The sequence below is a fragment of the Heterodontus francisci genome, chromosome 16 (genome assembly GCF_036365525.1).
Source record: "Heterodontus francisci isolate sHetFra1 chromosome 16, sHetFra1.hap1, whole genome shotgun sequence".
NCBI lineage: Eukaryota > Metazoa > Chordata > Chondrichthyes > Heterodontiformes > Heterodontidae > Heterodontus > Heterodontus francisci.
In genome coordinates, this window is record NC_090386.1 from 42021997 (window position 1) to 42043793 (window position 21797).

General features: G+C 40.7%; 1 protein-coding gene across 2 annotated transcripts in view; it reads left to right on the forward strand.

Moving 5' to 3' along the window:
- rprd1b (regulation of nuclear pre-mRNA domain containing 1B) overlaps positions 1-20997 on the forward strand; it is a 45683-nt gene extending 24686 nt beyond the window's left edge. For both annotated transcript variants that reach the window (XM_068048132.1, XM_068048133.1), the window contains 4 exons: positions 1264-1370; positions 2162-2288; positions 3043-3218; positions 16083-20997. In XM_068048132.1, coding sequence (XP_067904233.1) covers positions 1264-1370; positions 2162-2288; positions 3043-3218; positions 16083-16232 — 560 coding nt within the window. In that variant the 3' untranslated portion in view covers positions 16233-20997. The remainder of the gene's footprint in view (positions 1-1263; positions 1371-2161; positions 2289-3042; positions 3219-16082) is intronic.
- Positions 20998-21797: the final 800 nt, after the last annotated feature.

Genomic DNA, 21797 nt, shown 5'->3' on the forward strand with positions numbered 1-21797 from the left:
AACATGAGACGTGCTTCAAAATGAAGAAATGGTTGTATTGTTTGCCTCCACCATTGTTTATTTCCCTTTTTTTGTAAGTGTATTTGCATAGAATCACAGAAGGAGGCCATTCAGCCCATCATGCCTATGTTGAAAATCACTGTGGCGGAAAATCTTTCTTCTTTAAAAATAAAAGTGTCATGTGTTTTCCAAATGTTAATTCTGTTTGGAATGCATAATATAAATTAGAAAGTGGTGGTGGATTTTCTCTTATATATTCAACACTTGCTTTAAAGGCATTAAAAAAACAAATTTGGGACCTAGTTGTTAAATGGCACGTTGGTGTGTATTCTCTGTATATAATTTTCCTGCATTACCACTGATTGGGTTTTAATTTTGTGACTTGAAAAGCTGAAGAAGTGAAAAGAATAGGCCATATTTCCACACCTTCCAATGCCTTAAGAATGAGTAATGAATGAAACCAACAAAATGCAAGAAATAGGAGCAGGAGTAGACCATATGACCCGTTGAGCCTGCTTCGCCTTTTAGTATGATCATGGCTGATCTTGGGCTTAACTCCACTTTCCCACCTGCTTGCCATATCCCTTGATTCTCTGAGAGACCAAAAATCTGTCAACCCCAGCCTTAAATGTATTCAACGATGGAGCATCCACAACCCTCTGGGTAGAGAATTCCAAAGATTCACAACCCTTTGTGTGAAATAATCTCTCCTCATCTCAGTGCTAAATGTTTGACCCCTTATCCTGAGACTGTGCCCCTGTCTTTTAGATTCCCTGACCAGTGGAAACAATCTCTTAGTATCTACAATATTTTCCGTTTTGACTGATTTCTCTATATTTTCTTATTACAAGTTGCACAATTTGAGCTTGTATGCTTAGGGCTGTGGGGAGAATTGTTGAACCTTGAGTGCACTCTAGCATTGCTTTCTGCCACTGGTGCTATTGTTATTGCCCATAGTTGTAAATAGTCTGCATATTTTCACCAATAATTTTTGATCCTTGTGTTTATATATGGTTATGAAAAAATAATCTGCAAACACCTCAGCAACTGGAGTTAGAACTGTAAGAGTGTTTTATATGCCTTCTATCAATGGGATTAAAAACTTTTCTTCCAAAAAAATAGTTTTGATTCTCCAGTTCTTTGTATCATTTGGTACACTAAGATTTTTTTAATCCATCTCAATTTGCTAGAGATGCATTGGTTTAATTATGTCTGCAGTGTTATGTATGGCACCATGTGAACCATAAACCTTTGTTTTCATAGGTGAAGAGAAGCGAGCACCCAAACGTAGCTATCCTGTTGAAGATGAAGAAGATGACGATTACAGAGTCAACTATTCCCCTATAGACACTGGCACAGGTCCATTGTTGGTATGTACTTTACTGGAAACCATCAGACTATTCTGAATATGGGATTCAGTGTGTCTGCTGCACTTCAAGTCATACGAGTGTCATTTTATCATGATTGCAGTTTGTTCCTATTTATCAGTTTTACTTGAACCATTATGATAAAAAGATGCACTCAGGCCCCTATTTCTGGAGATTTTGATGGGAAGTGAATCAGGATAATTTGGAAGAATTGATGCACCCTAAATGTTTGCCACAGATTTGATATCAGACTTTACTATGGATATGATGCAGATTTGCACTAAATTAATGTAATTCTTGTACTAAACTGGTGGTGTGATGATATAAATAGTGTACTGGCTCCTATTAACTCAGATCAGGTTTAAAATGTAGCTCAAACTGATGGGATGAAAGTCTCATTTCTATGAAGCTGTAAGGATTGTTGGTGAAAATTCAATGCCATTCTATTGATCACTATACTCAAATTTTCCTTTATGTGGACACAATCCTCAGAATTACCCATCCTCTTATAAATGTGCAGGTGTTCATCTGTGATTGCCTTGCATTAACCTATTGCTTGTGTAAAAGTTTGAACTCTGCATCTGGTTTGGGCAGCTCATTGTAGGCACCCTATTCAATGTTTTCGTAATGCCAAATTATTATTGCATAATTGCTTCATACACACTGACAAATTAAATGGTTAGTCTTCAATTAGATCCTCCCAATTAAGTAGCTTGTACAACCTGCTGCTAACTCTTTTCATTTACGTTGACAAGCATGCATCCTCCTGATGTAATATATTTTCTTTTTTAAAGACTGAAAATCTGATTAAAGCTCTGCAAGACCTAGAAAATGCAGCATCAGGAGACGCAACTGTTCGACAGAAGATTGCATCATTGCCTCAAGAAGTGCAAGATGTTTCACTGTTGGAGAACATTGCAGGTAGACAGTTTGTGTACAGTTATTGACCACTTGGCCTGAATGGTGCACTATGTCCCTCTACTGTTGTTAAAAAGAATGGTATAGGGAGAATATGTCTCGCTCATCAAGTAGTGAATAACGTCATGAAGCTGGGGGAAAGATTCATGATAATGGAAATATGAAACAAAATCAAACTGTTGGAGATGCACAGCAGGTACATCATAGTCTCTAAAAAGAAAAAAACTGATATTTTCACTAAAATGGCTCCGATAACAGTTTGCACCCAAAATGTTGAACTGTCTTTCCTCTTTTTGGTTGTTTTTTTTCTGTTCTTTAAATGATGTCTAATGAATTTTTAGCACTGAGATATGAACATCAGTACGTTTTGAGAGAGGGGTCTGGTGGTACTTTGCTACTTTTTGTAGTGCCTGATTCCAGTATTAATTAAATTACATCAGATGTAGATGTGCACAACACAGCATGAAACATCTGTTTTTGACCTACTGTAATTAGGTGGGTGTAGATTTGTCGTCATAATTATAATAAATAATAAGCATCCAGTTAATCATTAGCACTTTAGTATCTCTTTGCACATTAGCTAAGGTTTTTTCTACAGATAGTTTCGATTGGTAATGTGGTTTCACACATTCTTTTGCTGTACCTTTAAATATCTGAAAACTTGTATCAGAAGGAAATTGTGTTGGGAAATTCTCCTCTCCACTTACTTTAAACTTAGCTGCAATGTAACCAATTTCTTCTGTTTCTGTCATCTTAGATAAAGCAGCTGCTGAAAGGCTATCGAAAATCGTTGACGAGGCTTGTTTGTTGTTAGCGGAATACAATGGCCGGCTGGCAGCAGAGCTGGATGACCGGAGGCAGCTGGCACGAATGCTGACTGAATACATCAATAGTCAGAAGGAGATTCTGGGGGAGAAAGAGAAAAAACTAGCAGTGCGTACATTGTTCTCTCCTGTGTCCCTAATTTTTAAACTTTCAAAGCATCGGCGTAGTTATCTGTGGACTTTTGAGGAGTGCTGTCTAGTAAACAGATAAGATAATGCTGCTTGCCTAAGAATTTCATGTATCAAATTCATCTACACTTGCTACAGCATCTCAACAATGAATTGCAGTTTCATGTCAGTTGATAAAAGTTCTAAGGGTTGTTATTAATCCTGAGTGTAGTTGTCGGTCAGTGACCTGACGCATCTGAATATTCAAAGTTAGGGCAATACAGTTGATGTTGTGTATACGGACTTTTAAAACACTTTTAAAAAATTTTTCTTGACGTGGGCGTTGCTGGCAAGGCCAGCATTTATTGCCCATCCCTAATTGCCCTTGAGAAGGTGGTGTTGAGCTGTCTTCTTGAACAGCTGCAGCCCATATGGTATAGGTACTCCCACAATGCTGTTAGGGAGGGGAGTTCCAGGATTTTGAGGTAGCGACAATGAAGCTCCAAGTTGGGATGGTGTGTGAGGTGGTGGTGTCGCCATGTGTTTTCTGTCATTGTCCTTCTAGATGGTAAAGGTCCTGGGTTTGGAAGGAGCTGTTGTAGGAGCGTTGGCAAGTTGCTGCTGTGCATCTTGTAGATGGTACACGCTGTTGCCACTGTGCGCTAGTGGTGCCTGGGGTGCTGATCAAGCAGTTTGCTTTGTCTTGGATGATGTCTAGCTTCTTGAGTGTTGTTGGAGCCGCACTCGTTCAGGTAAGTGGAGAGTATTCCAACACTTGTGCCATGTAGATGGTGGACCGGCTTTGGTGAGTGTTACGACCTCAGTAGAGGTCGTTAACTTAAAAACATGAGATGTACTGTCCAGACCAATTAAAGAATTACATGGCAAGATCTCAAGTTTTAAGACTTTTACTATAACAACTAAACTAAAAATCAACATTAACTAACTATGCTGTACTTAGTAAGTAGATAATGCACTAAATTAACTTATTAACCCAACTCAAAAATCCCACACTACATTTATGTGTTACACAGTATTCCTATTGAGAAGGTATCCATGCAGTTAAAAGTGCCAAACTCCTCCCAGTTGCAATGGGTGGATCTCCCAGTGTCCTTAAAGCCAATGTACCCTTTGCTCAGTTCTTCTGAGCACATTCAACTGGACTTCTGTTAACAAGGCAATCTCTGGCGATCCCATTGGTCTTTTCTCTTGCAGAAACCTTAAGCCTTCGAACCAGGTTCAAATCTTAGCCTTTTGCTGTATTGGTGATCTGAGAGCAGCTGTTTTCCTCTCGCTCTCACTCTCCCCTTGGGCTGCCACTCTGCTGTTCTTCCTTTCAGCCTCCAGGCCTAGGAAAGCCTGTTGAATTTATCCAGATAAAAAGTCAATACTCGTTTGCCTTTTACAATTGTCAAGGCTTATTAGTCTAACCATCAAAAAACCACCTGGGCCTTCCTTTGTTTCCAGGTCTTAACAATTGCAACTCGAATTTACGTGTTCGAGCCCTGGCTCCCTGTTTACAATCTGTGACGAGTGAACCCGTTGTCCTTTAGGGGTTATAACCTTGCACCCTGCTTTCAAAAGGGTCTTTAATCTGGGTTCCTTGTTTTCATGGTAACTAACACCCTGGCTTGTCTCTGGGTAGAATTGGTGTGAGGACATGTGCGTCCTCCGAATGTCCATGTTGCACTGCATTAAAGATCACCGTTTTTAAAACATAAACTGTACTGGAAGTCCAGCATCCTTAACAGGAATCAGGAAGTGAGTTACTTGATGCAGAGTTCCCAGCCTGTAACCTGCTGTTGTAGCCACAGTATTTATATGGATGATCTAGTTAGGTTTCTCATCAGTGATAACCCCCACCCCCTAAAGGATGTTGATGCTGGGGTTTCAGCAATGGTAATGCCATTGAATGTCATGGGGAGATGGTTAGATTCTATCTTGTTGGAGTTGGTTATTGTCTGGAACTTGTGTGGCACGAATGTTACTTGCCACTTAACCTCCCAAGCCTGGGTGTTGTCCAGGATTTGTTGCTTGCAAGCAAGGACTGCTTTATTATCTGAGGAGTTGCGGATGGAACGAAGCACACTGCAATCATGAGCGAACATTCCCACTTCTGACCTTAGTGTCATTTAAGGCACAGAAGGAGGTCATTTGGCCTATCGAATCCATGCCAGCTCTCTGTAGAGCAATCCAATCAGTCCCTTTCCCTCAAGTATCCATCCAGTTTCCTTTCTGAAATCATTCATCATCTCCACTTCAACCACCCTCGTGGGCAGCGAGTTCCAGCTCATTACCACTCATGTAAAAATATTCTTCCTCACATCCCTCTGCATCTCTTGCCCAAAACCTTAAATCTGTGTCCCATAGTCCTTGTACCATCACCTAATGGGAATAGCTTTTCTTTGCCTACCCTATTCAAATCTGTCATCTTGTATGCCACTGTCAAATCGCCCTCAATCTCCTTTGCTGCAAGGAGAACAAATGCAGCCTCTCCAATCTAACCTTGTAGCTAAAATTCCTCATCCCTAGAACTATTCTGGTACATATCATCTGCACCCTGTCAAGGACCCTCACAACCTTCCTAAAGTGTGATGACCAGAACTGGACGCAATACTCTACTTGTGGCCAAACCCGAACACCTCTCTGCTTTTGTAATCAATACCTCTATTTATGAAGCCTAAAATCCCAAATGCTTTGCAAATTACTCTCAATATGTACATCAGCTTTCAAAGATCTATGCATGTGCACCCACAGATTCCTCTGTCCTTGTACACTCTTCAGAAATTTAGTCTATATTGCCTCTCCCTACCCCTTCTACTAAAATGCATCATCTCGCACTTCTCTGTATTAAATTCCATCTGCCACTTGTCTGCCCATCCTGCTAGCCGATCTATGTCCTGTTGCAGTTGATTGATATCATCCTCGCTGTCACATCTCCATGTTTGGTGTCAGTGGCAAATTTTGAAATTTTATTCTGTATTCCAATTTATATATGGTTCTAGCACTGAACCTTGTCTGGCATTCTCCAGTCTGAAAAACAACAACCATTTACCACGACTCACTGTTTTCTGACCTTAAGCTAATTTTTTATTCAAGCTGACACGGACCTTCCTATTCCATGAGCTTCAGTTTTATTAGCGAGCCTTTTATGTGGCACTTTGTCAAATGCATTCTTAAAATCCTTATAGCCAACATCCATTGCTTTCCCTTCATCAACCTTCACTGTTACTTCATCAAAAAATTCAATTAGATTAGTCAAGCACAATCTGTCTTTTACAAATCGTGCTGTCTCCTTAATAACGCCAATCTCTCCAAGTCTTTTGATTGCTCCCTCCCTCCGGATTATTGTTTTTAAAACCATACCCACCATTGATGTTAAACTGACTGGCCTGTAGTTACTAGGAATGTCCTTACACCTTTTCTTGAATATGAGTGTCATATTTGCCACTGTCCAATCCTCTGGCACCTCCCCCATATCTAGAAAAGATTGGAAGATTATGGAAGCCCTTCTGCTATCACCACTCCCACTTCCTTTAGCAGCTTGGGATGCAAACCATCTGGACCAGGTGACTTATCCACTCTAAGCATAGCTTGCCTTTCCAGTACATCCTTCCCATCAATTTTCACCGCATCCATTAATTACCTCCAGCATGTCCGCCTCTACTGATTATATTTTGTCAGCATCCTCTTCCTTAGTAAACAGCATATATCGCCCTCTTTGTCCCTAATAGGCCCTACCCCACCTCTTGCTACCCATTTACTATTTACACGCTGGTAGAAGATCTTTGGGTTCCCTTTTCTATTAAGCGCTATTCTATTCTCATATTCTCTCTTAGACAGGTTTACTTTGCTTTTCAGTTATCCTCTCAACTTATTGTATTTGACCTGGTTCTCGCTTGAAGAATTTACCTGACGTCGTGCACACTTTTTTCTTTCATATTTTTTATCTCCCTCCTCATCCTAGGGGCCCTGGCTTTGGGTCCCCTACTTGTTGCCCTTGGAATGTACCTAGCCTGTACCCAAGACATCTCATCCTTAAAGATCAGCTATTGTTCCGTTACACTTTTTCTTACCACTCCATTTTAACCTGGCTTTAGATTCTTAGGATATTGGGACTAGTTCTGGGGCAGGAGGCACTATTTAAAAGGTACAGGTTGCATCTCAACAAGACTGGCACCAATGTGCTCGTGATGAGGTTCACTAGTGTGGTTGGGGAGGGTTTAATCTAAATTGGCAGGGGACTAGGCACCACCATATCGAAGTAGAAAAGAGGAAGAAGGTGCATAAAGGAGTGCGTGTTGGATAGTACAAGAAAAAATAGCACGATATATAGCAGCAGACTAAGAAGAACTACAAGGAATACAAAGATAGGTTTACAATGCATAGAAACACACAAAATGTGGTGAATAAGGTTAATGAGCTACAAGCACACATAGCTGTGTGGAAATATAATGTAATGGCAATAACAAATGTGGCTTAAAAATGGTGAGGATTGGGTGCTTAATATTCAAGGATATAAAGTGTTCAGAAAAGATAGGGAGGTGGGGTGGTAGTACTGATTCGGGAAGGCATTGTAGCATTGGAAAGAGTGGATGTCCTTGAAGAAGCAAAGCCAGAATCCGTTTGATTAGAGTCGAGAAGCAAAGAAGGTATGATCATGTTACTAGGGATATTCTATAGGCCTCCAAATAAAGAGAGAGACACAAAGAGGAGCAAATATGCAGGGAAATCAGATGTGCAAGATCTATAGAGTGGTGATACTGGAGTCTTCAATTACTTTAACATTATCCCATTCGATATTTGGGTAAAGGGTAAGAAGGGGGAGAAATTTCTGAAATGTGCTCCTGCTTCATGTCTCAAGCCTCACATTGATCCTCCCTATCTTTCTATTTATACTCAGGCTGTTGTTTGGTACTGGGAGTATTCCAGAGATTACTACCTCTGAGGTCCTACTTTTTAACTTCCTGCCTAGCTCCTGAAAATCTGACCATAAGACCTTAATACCTGCTCTCTCTATGTTGGTAGCGACATGTGCCACAGTTTCAGGCTCACTTCCCTTCCCCTTGCAGAATATTCTGCACCCTCTTCATGATGTCCTTTACCCTGGCACCAGGGAGGCAACACACCATGTGGACTCACTATGACAGATACAGAAGTGCTCGTCTGTCCCATCGCTATGAAATCTCCCGTAACGACTGCATTTCTATTCTTTGTTGTTCCTTCTGTGCAGTCCCATGCCCATTGGTGCCATGGTCTGGTCTGGACTGCACTCCTTCAAGGTGTTTTCATTCCCAGCCATCTCCACAGCTGAATACTGGTTTGAGAGTGGCACACACCTTGAACATACCTGCGCCTTCTCCCTTTTTCCTACTCTTCAGGTTGGCTACCCTTCTACTATGTTGCTATCTCGATGCCTCTGGGGTGACCACCTCCTGGAATGTACAATACAGGACTGTCATCTGATGATACGCAGTGACTCCAGCTGCTTCCCAAGTTTGGAAATCCCGAGCTCGATCTCATGCAGCTGGCGATGCTTCCTACACGCACGGTCCCCCAAGTCACTGAAGTGTCCTGAAGTTCCCAGATGGCATAGGAGTTGCAAGCAACAGGTCTCAGCTGCCCATTTGTGATCTAAGAAAAAAAAATCTCTCTTCCCTCTTTTTTTTTAATGCTAGTTTGAATCTTGTATAAACTATTAATTTTAATTAATTCCTCTAGAGCTGCTCTGTGCTAATGCGTTTTATTGATTCCCTTACTTAACGGATTTCAAATTTTATGAAGTTAAGCTGTAAGTTTAATACAGTACTTTATAGTTAACCAGCCCTAGTTTAATCCATTTCCCTAGTTTCCAGAGGAAAAAAAACTTAAAACTCCCCAACCAGTCACCTCCCAGGTATCTTCTGAAATCGCTAATTTTTTTTGGAAAACCCCTTGGAAGGTCCGCTTTTCCCCTGCTCCGATTTAACACCGGTCCCTGCTGCTGCCTCCAATCAGGTTACTTGTTCCCCACTCTGATTTACCTGCCGCTGCTGCTGTCTTTATATGTTGGAGGGAAGATCATTGATGAAGCAGCTGAAGATGGTTCAGTGAAGAGCACTATCCTGAAGAACTCCTGCACTGATGTCCTGGGGCTGAGATGATTGGCCTCCGACAGCCACAACCATCTTCCTTTTGTGCTAGGTATGACTCCTGTTCTGACCAGGTCAGGAAGGGGTCTAGGGCTCCCATCACAGCCTTTTTCTGTTTTGGCCATAACAGGGTTTAACTTTTAAAACGCTTTTGTTTTTAGCTTCCCCTCAGTGAGTCCTTGCTCACTGCACTCTAACAGTAATTATAAAGAAATCAACTAGACAGGTTTTCTTTGACTTAAACAAGAAACGTTTAAGTTTATTAATCTTAAAACTCTAACTAATTTAAAACTACTAAGAATACACTACACAACCACGCGAGTATGCATATGCGATAAGCACACACAAATAGATACTGAGGAGGAGAATCAGTTAAAGGGGGGAAGGTTTGAAGTAGTAGACGAAATTCAGTTATTGGTTTTGCGTTGAATGTAAAGTCTTTGATTGAAGTTAAGTCTTCCAGTTCTCGTTGGGGCCCAGTGCACACTTTCAAACTTATTTCGCTGGTACCAGAAGGTTTCAGGGGTCTTCTGTCTTGAGGCTTAAGTTACTTCTGTGGGTCCCTGGAACTTTGTGAGAGAGAGAGAGAGAGAGACCTTGCTTCTCTTTGGTTTTCAAAAAGCAGTCTGCCTCAAAACTTTACTATGAGCACAATTTAATCAATTCCATGGCTGGCCAGCAGGTTATTCATGTGACTAGCTCTTTGTTTAAACAGTATCGCCTGTAAAGTTTGGTGATTCTTCCAAGCTTAGCAGACACACTCTGAGGGTGTGGAATGCTTGTTTTTACATTCGATGACTCTCAATGTCTCTTGATCATCACTATTGACAAAACCAATCTGGCTAATTGAATCTGGGAGTGCTTCCATTGTGTCACTGGGCAACTGTCTCTCAGAATGCAAGTGTGCAGCCATGTTTTCAGCCTCTGCTCTGTGGTCTTTTAAACAAGTTATTTTAATGTCCAGGAAATGTTCAAATAATGTTCCATATGACAAAATTAATATGTTTCCATTTGGCAGGTGTGCTTTCCGTCACACCCCCACATCTGGCCAAATTAAATGCGACATTAGTGGAGCATTTCATTATAAAATAGAAAGAAGAGAAAGTACAGGAAAACACTCATGCATTTCTCCCATTCATTCTCATTCATTCAGAAATCTTAAAAATTGTTAGTCTGTCTTTCCTTTTGTAGCAGTGCTGCTTTAAACTGCCCCTTTTCTTGAGGTGGGTCGTTATCCAAGGGGTTTAAAGTTTCTTCATTATCAGCCTGCAATATGCTGGGAATGGGCATTGCAATAAACGTGATTTTTGGGGTGGTTTGCAGCTTGCACTTTGTCTAGGGTGTCTTTGTTCCTTAGAGGTCTGCAGGGGGAGGTCATGGTCGTGGTTTGGAGTCAGCAGTCGGTGGATTCACTCTGTCTCTCCTAGTGCTCTGATGAGTCATGCAAATGCTTTTCACTTTAGGGGATGGTTGGTTCCCTTTTCTTCTGACAATGGGGGAGGATTCTTTGCTAATCTTCCCTTTGTCCCCTGGGACACTTCTGCTTGCTGGTATTTGTCCAGATTCTACTGCACTCCCTGTGGCACTTCGAATAGGTGAGGCATCACCCTCACAGTTTCTCTGTCCTCTTGAGGACTCTCTTGATCCTTGCAGGTTTCTGTAAATGCTGTTAGCAACTCTGGTGGAGTGCTTCTGGTGTCTGCATTTACATAGGAAGTGGAGTCTAATTTTCCAAACATTTTTGGGGTTGACTGACCGGACACTAAGGTTTTTAATTTGGGAATCCTCCTGTAACCTGTCCTCTTTGTCCCTGTTTCTCCTTCCCTCTCTAACCTCTTTCCAGCCCTTTGCCTGTCCGTCCCCCTTTGTTCTTGGCAGTGGTCTCTTTCAATTCACCAGCGCTCTGCTAAAGGATTTCGCAAAAGCCGATACAGGAATTAGGGGTGCAGATTTCGCTGTGGGTTGGGGTTTCCCCTCAACCTGGCACATGTGGCAACTCCGATAGTACTGCACCACATCTTTTGTGGAGTTTTAGCCAGTCAAACTGCTGTCTCATGCAGGCTTTGGTTTTACCTATACCGTTGGTACAGCCATTATAATCTCATGGGCCATTGCTAATATTTTTCTCTGGTACCTCTGCGGCACCACTACCTAGTGAACCACTGTCCACTCTTTGTCCTCAGGTCAGTGAGGAGAACTCCACTTCCTCATCAGTACTTCATTCTTTGCTATTATTTAATCAGGGACTCCCTCTGCTTCAGTTTTAGACTGGGTAGCCAGTGCTAACTCTCTCAGCACTGGGTTGGCTTGCTGAGCCTCAGCTAGGGAAGATCCCTTTAATCCATTCCCTGAGTTCTATAACTCTCCAAAGAAAGTTACAGACAGACCTCATGGTTATCTGCAGTGCCAATTAAGTCTCGTCTGGGGGAGCTGGTTTGGTCATTGCACAATTCACTGCACATTCAGGGAAACTGCAGGGGACCGTCTTCTGCCACTGCCCTGTCTCTCTGACCACCTTCGGTGTCTCAGCTTCCCAGTAGTGATAAACACCTTTGTCCCCGCCAGATCATTACCCAGGAGCAGGTCAACCCCATCCACAGGCAAACTAGGGACAATCCATATGGTCACCGGTCCCACATTCCAGGTGCACTCTCTGTAAAAGTACAGGCATACACTGCCCTGAAATACCATTTACTGCCATTCTGGTTTTTATTGCACTCTCCCAGGAAAAGGGATCTTGTGGCCCCTGTGTCCCTGAGGGTTACTATGAGTTTGCTTGCCCTACTCGAGGGGTATGGGATTACTCTCCCTTTGGATATAAAATCCTGATGACCTTCAGGGATTGTATTAGATTTTCCTGCATCCACAACAGTATGTTTCTGGACCTTACTACTGCTGCAGTTAAAGCCACAGCTTGTTCTGCTGTTCTTTCCATCAGGGTCCGTTCTCTTTCACTGAGCGGGTCTGCCCTTAATAACCTTACCGGCTTTCCCCGTAGTTTTCAGCAGTCAGCTCTCAGATGACCTGCCTTATAACAGTGGAAGCACACAGGTCTCCAGCTTTCACTCCTACTTACAGCACCATCCTTTTTGGCTGGAGGAGGGACCCCTGTGTTTCCTGCTTTTCTTTCTCTGCCAGGACTGCTTAGGCTCCTATCGCCTTCCCACCCTTTGTCCTTTTCGGATTTGTGGGGGTGACTAGGAAGAATTTTCCCCTGGGGAACTGACTTGTATATTCGAGCAAACGCATCAGCTAGAACTGCAGCTTGCCTCGCTCTGTTTTTTTTTTCCCTCCACATGGGTCTTCATGGAAAGGGGGAGACTGTTTTTAAATTCCTTTTGTAAAATCACCTCTCTGAGGTTTTCATAGCTGGGCTGCACTTTAAGAGCCCTCTACTACTAGGCAAAAACCAGCTCTTGCATCTCTCAAACTGCAAGTAAGTTTGATCAATCTGTTTCTTGAGGGTTCAGAACTTCTGGCGATAGGCTTCTGGTACTAGCTCATATGCCCTGAGGATAGCATTTTTTGTCAGTTCATAATTTAATGAACTTTCGTCTGGCAACAGGGAATAAACTTCATTGACTTTTCCGGTTAGCTTACTTTGCAGCAGAAGAGTCCAGCTCTCAGCCGGCCATTTTAAGTGCCTTGCAAGTTTTTCAAAAGATACAAAAAATGCTTCCACGCCTCCCTCATTGAATTCTGGAATTAATTGAAAAATTTTTTAAAATTTGATACACAGCCCTGCACCACTTGTATTTTCTGTGCTTTCACTGTCGCCCCCTCGTTAACTCTCTCTCGCTAGCAGTACCCTGTCGGAGCCTATGTCTAACTCTGTCTGAGATTCCTCCGGTTCAAGGGAGAAATAGTTGGCCACTAGTCTTAGGAATTCAGAATTCCTAGCTTTGGCACACAAGGTGATTCCACACTGCTCAGCCATATTCCTTAACCCTTCCACAGACAGTGCTGTTAACTTATCCCAAGTTACTTCACCCTACCTTGGGTAGATACTGCCTTGCGTCGCGGACATGTTGGTATTCTAACACACATAACCACAAGAAAACCTGTATTGAAATCTTTTCTCTTTGATCGGGATCACTTTGATTTCCCACTTCCAATTTCTCATTTGTCTGTGGGTCCAATCCCAGACAAACCCCCAAATTTCTGTTACGACCAGGTGAGGAAGGGGTCTAGGACTCCCCTCGGCCTTTTCCTTGTTTAGCTGTAACAGAGTTCAACTTTTAAAACACCGTGTTTTTAACTTCTCCTCAGTGAGTCCTTGCTCACTGCTCTCTAATTGGTTGATTTCTTTATCATTACAATCAGGTTTTATCAGATTTAAACAAGAAAGTTGTAAGTTTGTTGACCTTAAAACTCTAATTCAGTTAAAACTACTAAGTATACGTGATGCGACCACGCTAACATGCATACGCGATAAACACAAATAGATACAGAGGGGGAGAATGAATTAAAGTGGAGGGGAAGGTTTGAAGTAGTAGATGGAATTCAGTTATTGGTTTTGGGTTGGATGTAAAGTCTTTGATTGAAGTTAAGTCTTGCAGTTCTCGTTGGGGCCCAGTACACACTTTCAGACTTGTTTCGTTCGTACCAGAAGGTTGCAGGGGTGGTCTTTCTTGAGCCGTAAGTTACTTGTATGGGTCCCTGGAACTTTGCTTCTCTTTGGTCTTCAAAAAGTAGAGTGCCTGAAAGCTTTACTGCGAGTACAGTTTAATCAATTCCCAGGTTGGCCAGCAGATTAGTCATGTGACTAGCTCTTTATTTGAAACAGCATCCAAAATTACCAGACACACTCAGTTGGGGGTGCAATGCTGGCTCTTACTCATTCAATAACTCTCAATGTCTCTTGATCATCACTATTGACAAAACCCATCTGGCTAATTGAATCCGGGATGCTTCCTTTGTCTCTCTGGGCACCTGTCTCCCAAAATGCAAATGTTTAGCCATGTTTTCAGCCACTGCTGTGTGGTCTTTTTAACCAAGTCATTTCAGTGTCCAGTAAATGTTCAAATAATGTTCCATATGACAAAATTAATATGTTTCCATTTGGCAGGTGTGATTTCCATCACACTCCAACCAAAGTTTTCCCCTAATTCCCATTGACTTCAGTATTGCTAGGGCTGCTTGATGCCACGCTTGGTTACATGCTGCCTTGATGTCAAGGGCAGTAACTCACCTCATCTCTGGAATTCAGCTCTTTTGCTCATGTTTGGGCCAAGGCTGTAATGAGGTCTGGAGCAGATTGTCTCTGATGGAAGTAGAAACAATAGCAATATTGAAAAGAAAATTGGATAAATACTTGATGGGAAAATAATTACAGGGCTATGGGGAAAGAGCAGAGGACTGGGCTTAATTGGCTATCTGTACCAATGAGCCAGCACAAGCGCCATGGGCCAAATGGCCTGTTTCTATGCTGTATCATTCTGTGATTAGTCCATTAACAGATGTTGACATTTGTGAAGTGTTGACAGTTGCTGTGGAGTAGTAGACATTGCCAAAAGGTTGACAAAGGCTCATGGTCATCTGGTTGGGCTGTAACTAGAATCTAAGTTTTGGTATGCTATAGCTTTGTCAGAAGCTTAGTGACAAAGATTGAAAGTTTTGTTTAGAGGTGCTGTTGATTGAACGTAGATGATGTGGCAAAACTATTTTGGTTTGTTTCCATAGCAAGGTGTGATTATTGCCAAAAATGTGCAGAAACTGTTGAGCGTGCTAATACAACTTCAGTACTTGCCCCCCTTGTCTTCTCTGTCCTTGTTAATTAGCACCCCGCCTCCAACCTCGCCTTCCTTTCCAAGTCCTTCATATGTTGCTTGCCCTATCAGTCTCTCCCTGTTTGAAACAGTCAGGTTTCTGCTCCTTACACAGTACAAAAACAACCCCTAACTAGCCGCAAGCCACATTCTCTGACTGACCTGGTACGTTGTCCCTTCTTGACCACTCTGAATCCTTGGCCACGGTCACTCCAGCGCCTGCCCTCAATGTCCAGTTGGTGGAGTTGCCTCAGCTTGGTTTGACTCTTAGTCTATCATCACCAGAGCATCCCTAGCAATGGCTTCTCTTACCATTGCAGCATTATTATTTGGGGATTACATGCTCACCATCCAATGTTCAGTGAGCAGTAAGTTCCATCAGCTAGTGGGAAGGCCAAAGCCATAGTGATCATCCCCCATACAACTCTGTACCCTAGCCACTGACTCCATCTTCTCCCTGGCCACGTTCTCTGGCTAAACTGGATAATTTATAGCCTTGACATTGTTTCAACCCCGAGTTGAGTTTCCAACCGCGTATACTCTTCACCACGACCACTGCCTTTCACCTCTGGCATTACCTATTCCAGCCCACCTGCACTCTCCATTCCTCTGATTCTGGCCTCATGCATCCCCTGCCCCTTTTGCTCCACCACTGACTGCTATGCCTTCAGGCAACTAGACCCCATGCTCTAAAATTCCCCCTATATTGCCCATTTCTTTATTTCCCACACTCCTTAAAGACCCTCCTTAAAACCTACCTTTTTAACCAAGCATTTTGTCACCTCTCCTGATCTTTCCTCCTTTGGCTTGGCACTTGTTTTCCTAGGCATTCTGTGGTATACTGTGGGACTTCTCTGTTAAAGGTACTATGCAAGTACAATAAGTTGTTGCAGCAGCTGAATTACAGGAGAATTATTACAGGTAGGGTATTATTGTCGAATGGTAACTCTTAATTCTTTTCTGCAGGAATACAAACAGAAGCTGGCACAAGTAACACAAGTTCGGAAAGAGCTGAAATCGCATATCCAGAATTTGCCAGACCTTTCATTGCTTCCAAACGTTACTGGTGGTTTAGCGCCACTGCCCTCCGCTGGTGACCTTTTCTCCAGTGACTGAACATATACCCTTTTCTCAGGAGTCAAACCGCAATACCTCCACTGTGTCTGACAATGTCTTCAAGGCATGAATCTGGGATATGATGGGGCCTAAATTAGCAGGGCCAAACCTTTCAGACATCTATGTGCAAATTGCATTAGAGCTATAGTAATCCTAACATGATGGCTTACAGCAGTTTGGAACATGGAGGAAAATAAACACTATTCCAAGCCACTGTTGTTTACCTGTAAGCTCCAAATACGCATCAATCCTAGACCAGGAGCAATGGAAACTTCTCTAATCAGGATGTCAAGTGACATCTGATGTGACAATGCGAACCACATGAGCAATCTGAACAGTGGTGCATGAGTCCGCAGTACAGAATCCCTGAATTGAATGTAGTTGAGTGAATTGAAGCACAGTGCTGGTAAACAAACTTCATCTGAAGTGGGAACTGGGACAAATTGTTGGCTGTGTAAAGGGAATGTAGCATTGCTGGTAGCTTGTATACTGTTTCTGGGTTAAGAGTTCTGAATATGGCAAGTTAAATATCTAGTTCCCCAAGCTGACATCTCGTTTTGCTCTTTTAAGTACGACTATTTTAACTTTTATTTTTAAATGTTCCTCCAAAAATAAGGGAACTCTAACTTTAAGCATGACTGATTATTCCAGGTTACAGAACTATCATTTAATTGTGTACTCAGTGATGGTTCCTACTGGGACTGTGATGAGGAGAGGCTTTCCTAGTGTAGAAGTTTATAGTGGTCTGCAACTACTCGTATTCTTACAAAAAGCTGGTGCTGCAAATTTGCATTGAGAGCACAGTACCCTTTTCACAATTGATTTAAAAATTGGACATTGCCAAACAATAAAGCTATGTTCATCTTGAAGTCTGGCTGATCGTATATCCTGAAGCTATATGCCATGGCTTTCCCATTGGTGCCTGTAACAGGTCTAACAATACTGCTTTGCCTTCTGTAGAAAAATGTGGTGCACTATTTTTAAATATTTTGAGCTTCAAGTAACTTGTTTAGGTCTGTGACTGCTGAATTTGGTTTTGTACTGTGGGCTCATTATTCCAGCTCTTTCCTCTCACTGAAGACTACATTAACTAATGAACAGCCTGCTACATTTATAAAGATTTATGTTACATCACTTGTGTTAAGTTGTGTTTCAGGTGTTTGATAACACGGAGCAAAATCAGTGACACCATTAAGTTGTTTTTTTTAACTTAAAAAAGCATTCTTTTAAAAGACTTCCATGCTAATTCAATTTTCAGTCACGTAAACACTGCATACCAAAACTTGGTTTTATCTTGTGCAGAGGGTATGTTTTTCTTCAAAAAGACATAAATATGTTAGTTTAAAGTTTTGAATTTGTGTTGTTTAACAGCTGTGTGACCATTTCTGAACTCTAGCCCTTTAACATAAAAACATCATGAGATCACTGGCAGTTTGTTTTCCCCTGTTTTTTCAAGAACAATTTGGTTAAAAACAATTTCTCTACAAGTATGGAGTTTTTCAGTTTAAAAAGCAACTGGAATGGAAAAGCCCTTTTGGCTCCTTGCAAATGTGTAAACTATCGTGTGCATTCAACTAGTTAAAAGATTTGCATATTTAGTGGTTTTATTTGTTTTCATTGGATTTAGTTCCAAAAAGTGGCTGGGACAGGAATTTTTAAATTAAAAAAAAAAATTCAGCCACTATGACCAAACACTATTAAATTACCTTGGTCTTATCAACATAAATTTCTCTTCCTCTTTTTTTTGTTTGACTTTTTTATTTGTATGAACAAATTAAATTGTAGAAGGTATTTAATGGCACTTATACATTTTGAGAAGAAAAGTAACCACATTTTCAATACAGGTACAACTGCGAAGCAAGGCATGTCCACCCATCTTCTGATGGAGATTTTGAAAAGTAGTTGAATCTTGATAGGTACAACACAAGTGTGCTGATCTCTTGACTTGAGATAGCTGAGCCCCAAATTCCAGTTTTGACTGACACTTTTTACGTTTACATCGTGTGGGAGGATTAAATTAACTGAAAGGAACTTCCTTCTGCACTACTTGAACATTACTAATGGCAGATCGACACATTATTTGACTGGAAATGTCTAATACAGGGGATTTCTAAATACATGCAATGGTGAGAGCTGCTAGCCCCGATTTGATCTGTAGTGATTTGAGAAACGCATAGAATGCTTTCTAAAATTCCGAGTCAATTGTGTCTGTGGCATACAATTGGGAAATGCAGTGTATCTTAGCACAATAACGACATCGTGCTTCATGCTTTTTAGAAAAAATGTTAGAACCTCTTGGGTTTGACAGTATAACATAAGCTTAGGTATCTCTAAATTTATAGTTATTTTTCCACTTGATTGAAAATTAAGAATAGCTTTCTGGAATGAAGTTCCCACCACAGTCTAAATAAGGTTATTATTTTAAAGCTATTCTTCAAAGATCATTAATTCCTATAAGCAAGCAAACATTTGGAATTTGTTGCAGGAACTTGTGTTTCTTCTAATGTCAGTATTGCAAACATGCATACTCTTAATTTGGCAGACATTCAGTCCAAATAAATACTTGGAAGTTGATAGAAATAAAATAGTTTTGCTCACAGTGGGGAAAAATAACCTGCGTACAAATGGGAAGGTCTGACGAGGGTAGTATGTACATAATGTTTTCTGGCCAAGCTATGTTTCTACTGTATTTTTAATATTGCCAAAAATAGCAATTTTGCGAGGGGCTGGGAATCTATTGTCAAATCAACAGGGATTTGTTTGATTTCCATCTGCATGGTATTCTCGGGAATTGCAAGGTGAGGCACCTCTTTGCCTCCCAAAGCAAATGCACTTTGTGCAGTTTGCTGACGTCAACAGCTTTCATAATCACCCAAAAACAGTCTCTGATCGAGGCTATTCTATGTCATGGTACTTAATGAGGAATGCCCTTTTATGATTGGATTATAAGAATACCCAGGCCATTTAATAAGTGCAATGTAGCTTTGGCTTGTAATGTAGCACCCTCCAGAATATGCCTTAAGTCAGTTCCATGCATAGTTTTCAAATGTCTTCCAAACAGGAGGATGTTAGGAAAGATTAATTCTATTTTTTGTGTGAAATTTCTCTACCTTGCAAATGTGCCAAAACCTTTGAATGTATTTGTAAGAGGCCTTAATAAATATAGTGATATTGAATAGAAATCAAATTGCTAGGTGAAATTGTAATGGGTTAGTGTTGAAGTGTAAAATAAAAAATGAATTAGATATATCAACCATATTCTGGTACACCCTTATTTTAATGCTTCCTTATTTTCAGTAATTAAGTTATGCATATGATGTATTCTTGAGAAAAATACATCCGAAATGTCCAATTCAAGGGTAGTGGGGTGGGGATAACTCAATTTACCAAAAGCAGTGCACTTTGGCTGCTTGAAGAGAATGAGTACAGAACCAATTCAGATGATCAAGCTCCAGAAAATAAGGGCTAGCTTTATTGCAAGACTTGAATCAACAGACCTGAAGATATGCATACTCTCCCAACTGATTGGAATTATTTGGAGTGTATTTTTTTTTATTCCTTCACGGGACGTGGGCATCACTGGCAAGGGAGTGGAGACTTGCTCTGAGTAAAATCAGAGTTTTTAAACCTTTAACTGGGAATTTGAATTGTGGGAGAGAAGTGCACATCACTCATTGCTCAGATTTTCTGTTACAAATAATTACAGTTCGACAAACTAGTTGTTCTGCAGCACCTAAATAAAATGCACTGCAGCCATTGATCAATACTTGTTTCTTGATAAATAGTGTGATAACTTTGGCTTTTGCTCAAAACCAGGTTTTCATTTTCAGTTACGTCTTGAGATCTTTATGGTATTATATTCAAAGAGAAGGATATAGAGTACTCACTTATAGTCATTAGTAAATTTTTGTGGACCATGAAATTTTAATCTGCTAAAGATAGAAAGCTAAGTCTACCAACCTATGATTAACATTGTCTGAAATGTTAAAAATGGAATGACCTGTTTCAGTTTTAAATGTTGTATACCCTGCAGCTGAGTTCCGAGGTCTCACTAGGTTATTAGACTGTTTCCCAATATTTTAAAGTATCTTCGTAATTGTTTTAAAACACAAAGCCATGTGGCAATAGGATTTTGTTTTTAAATTGAGAAAATTATTCCTGATAATCTTACAAGCATCAGATTCTGGCTGCATTTGTAGCAATGTTTATATTAAATCAAGTCAGCTAATATATTTTGTAGTCACCATTTAGAAGAAAAGAAAATGACATGAAGGAACCATAATTGTTATGGAGATGTTATTGAAAAGAAATAGATGTACCAAATCCTACAATCAAATCAGTAATTTTATATTTTTATATTTTGTATCAGCTTCTTGTGCACACACACTGTATTTTTCTTGGTTTAGTACAACTGACTACGGATAGCAGCTGAATTGTAAATCAAGTACCGTGATTTAAAAATTGATACCTTTTTTTAACACACCACACTTTTATGAAACGTATATGGGATGTTTACTTCTCCCCTTTTTTTTGAAGTAGTTTTCTGGTCATTGAGAAATTGAACATGACGAGTAATAGCTACCCAATTTAACAAATATTAAAACAATGCCTATGATTGTCAAGTGCTAAAATAAGTTTGCAATTAATTCATACTTATCACCAGCAGGCATGGTAAATAAAACCTTGCTGGTCAGTTGGGTTCTAGCAAAAGTAACATCCTTACAGCAGTTGTTTGTAATTGTAAAAATAAAGTATTTTGCTTAAATGCTGTTTTTTTACTTCTTTGATCAGTTAAAAAGTCACCAAATCCCACTATTGTAGTAAGAGACTTGATTTCAAAATAGTGAGTATGAAGGGAGCACACAATTTATTTGGTGCTTTAAAAGAGTAAGATCAGAAAGTTCAGAGAACTACTGACCAAAATTGTATTATTGTATTAGACAATACAAGTTGTGTTGGTAGAATGAAAGGTGGAGATAAGCGAGATTGTCATTTGAAGGGCTTTTTCCTTGTATCTTGGCCAGGAGTTTGTGCAAGGAGAAGCTCCACAGATATTCTTTTCAAGTTTTGGCCAATTTGGACTCGAGGAAATTAAACTGGAGGTGACGTTAGCAATGAAGGAGATATGAAGTTCCATTTTACAGTCAGCAGATAATTAATAAAAAAGACCAAGGGGGAAATATACCCCGGGCGATGGCACTAAACCAGTGGTTTCGGATCAGCTGCCCAGTATACGCAATGCCTGATATTTCATTCCATGTGATTTTAATAGAACCGACTATCGGGAACTGCGTATAATGGGCGGCCAATCTACTACCACCCGAAACTAATTTCTACCCCTGAGAATTTTGATATGACCTCTGATGTGGCACCATTAAAGATGCCAAAAGTTGGTTAGGTTCGGAGACATGAAGAAAAACTGTCTGAAGAGTTGATAAACATTTTCAATGCCCCATTAAAGAGCATAGAGAGCTTCAAGTTGAAGTGATTCAGCAATTTCGCTGAGAACCCAAATTTTTAAAGCTGGAGACGTGATCTCTAGTAAATTAAACGTACAGTAATTGG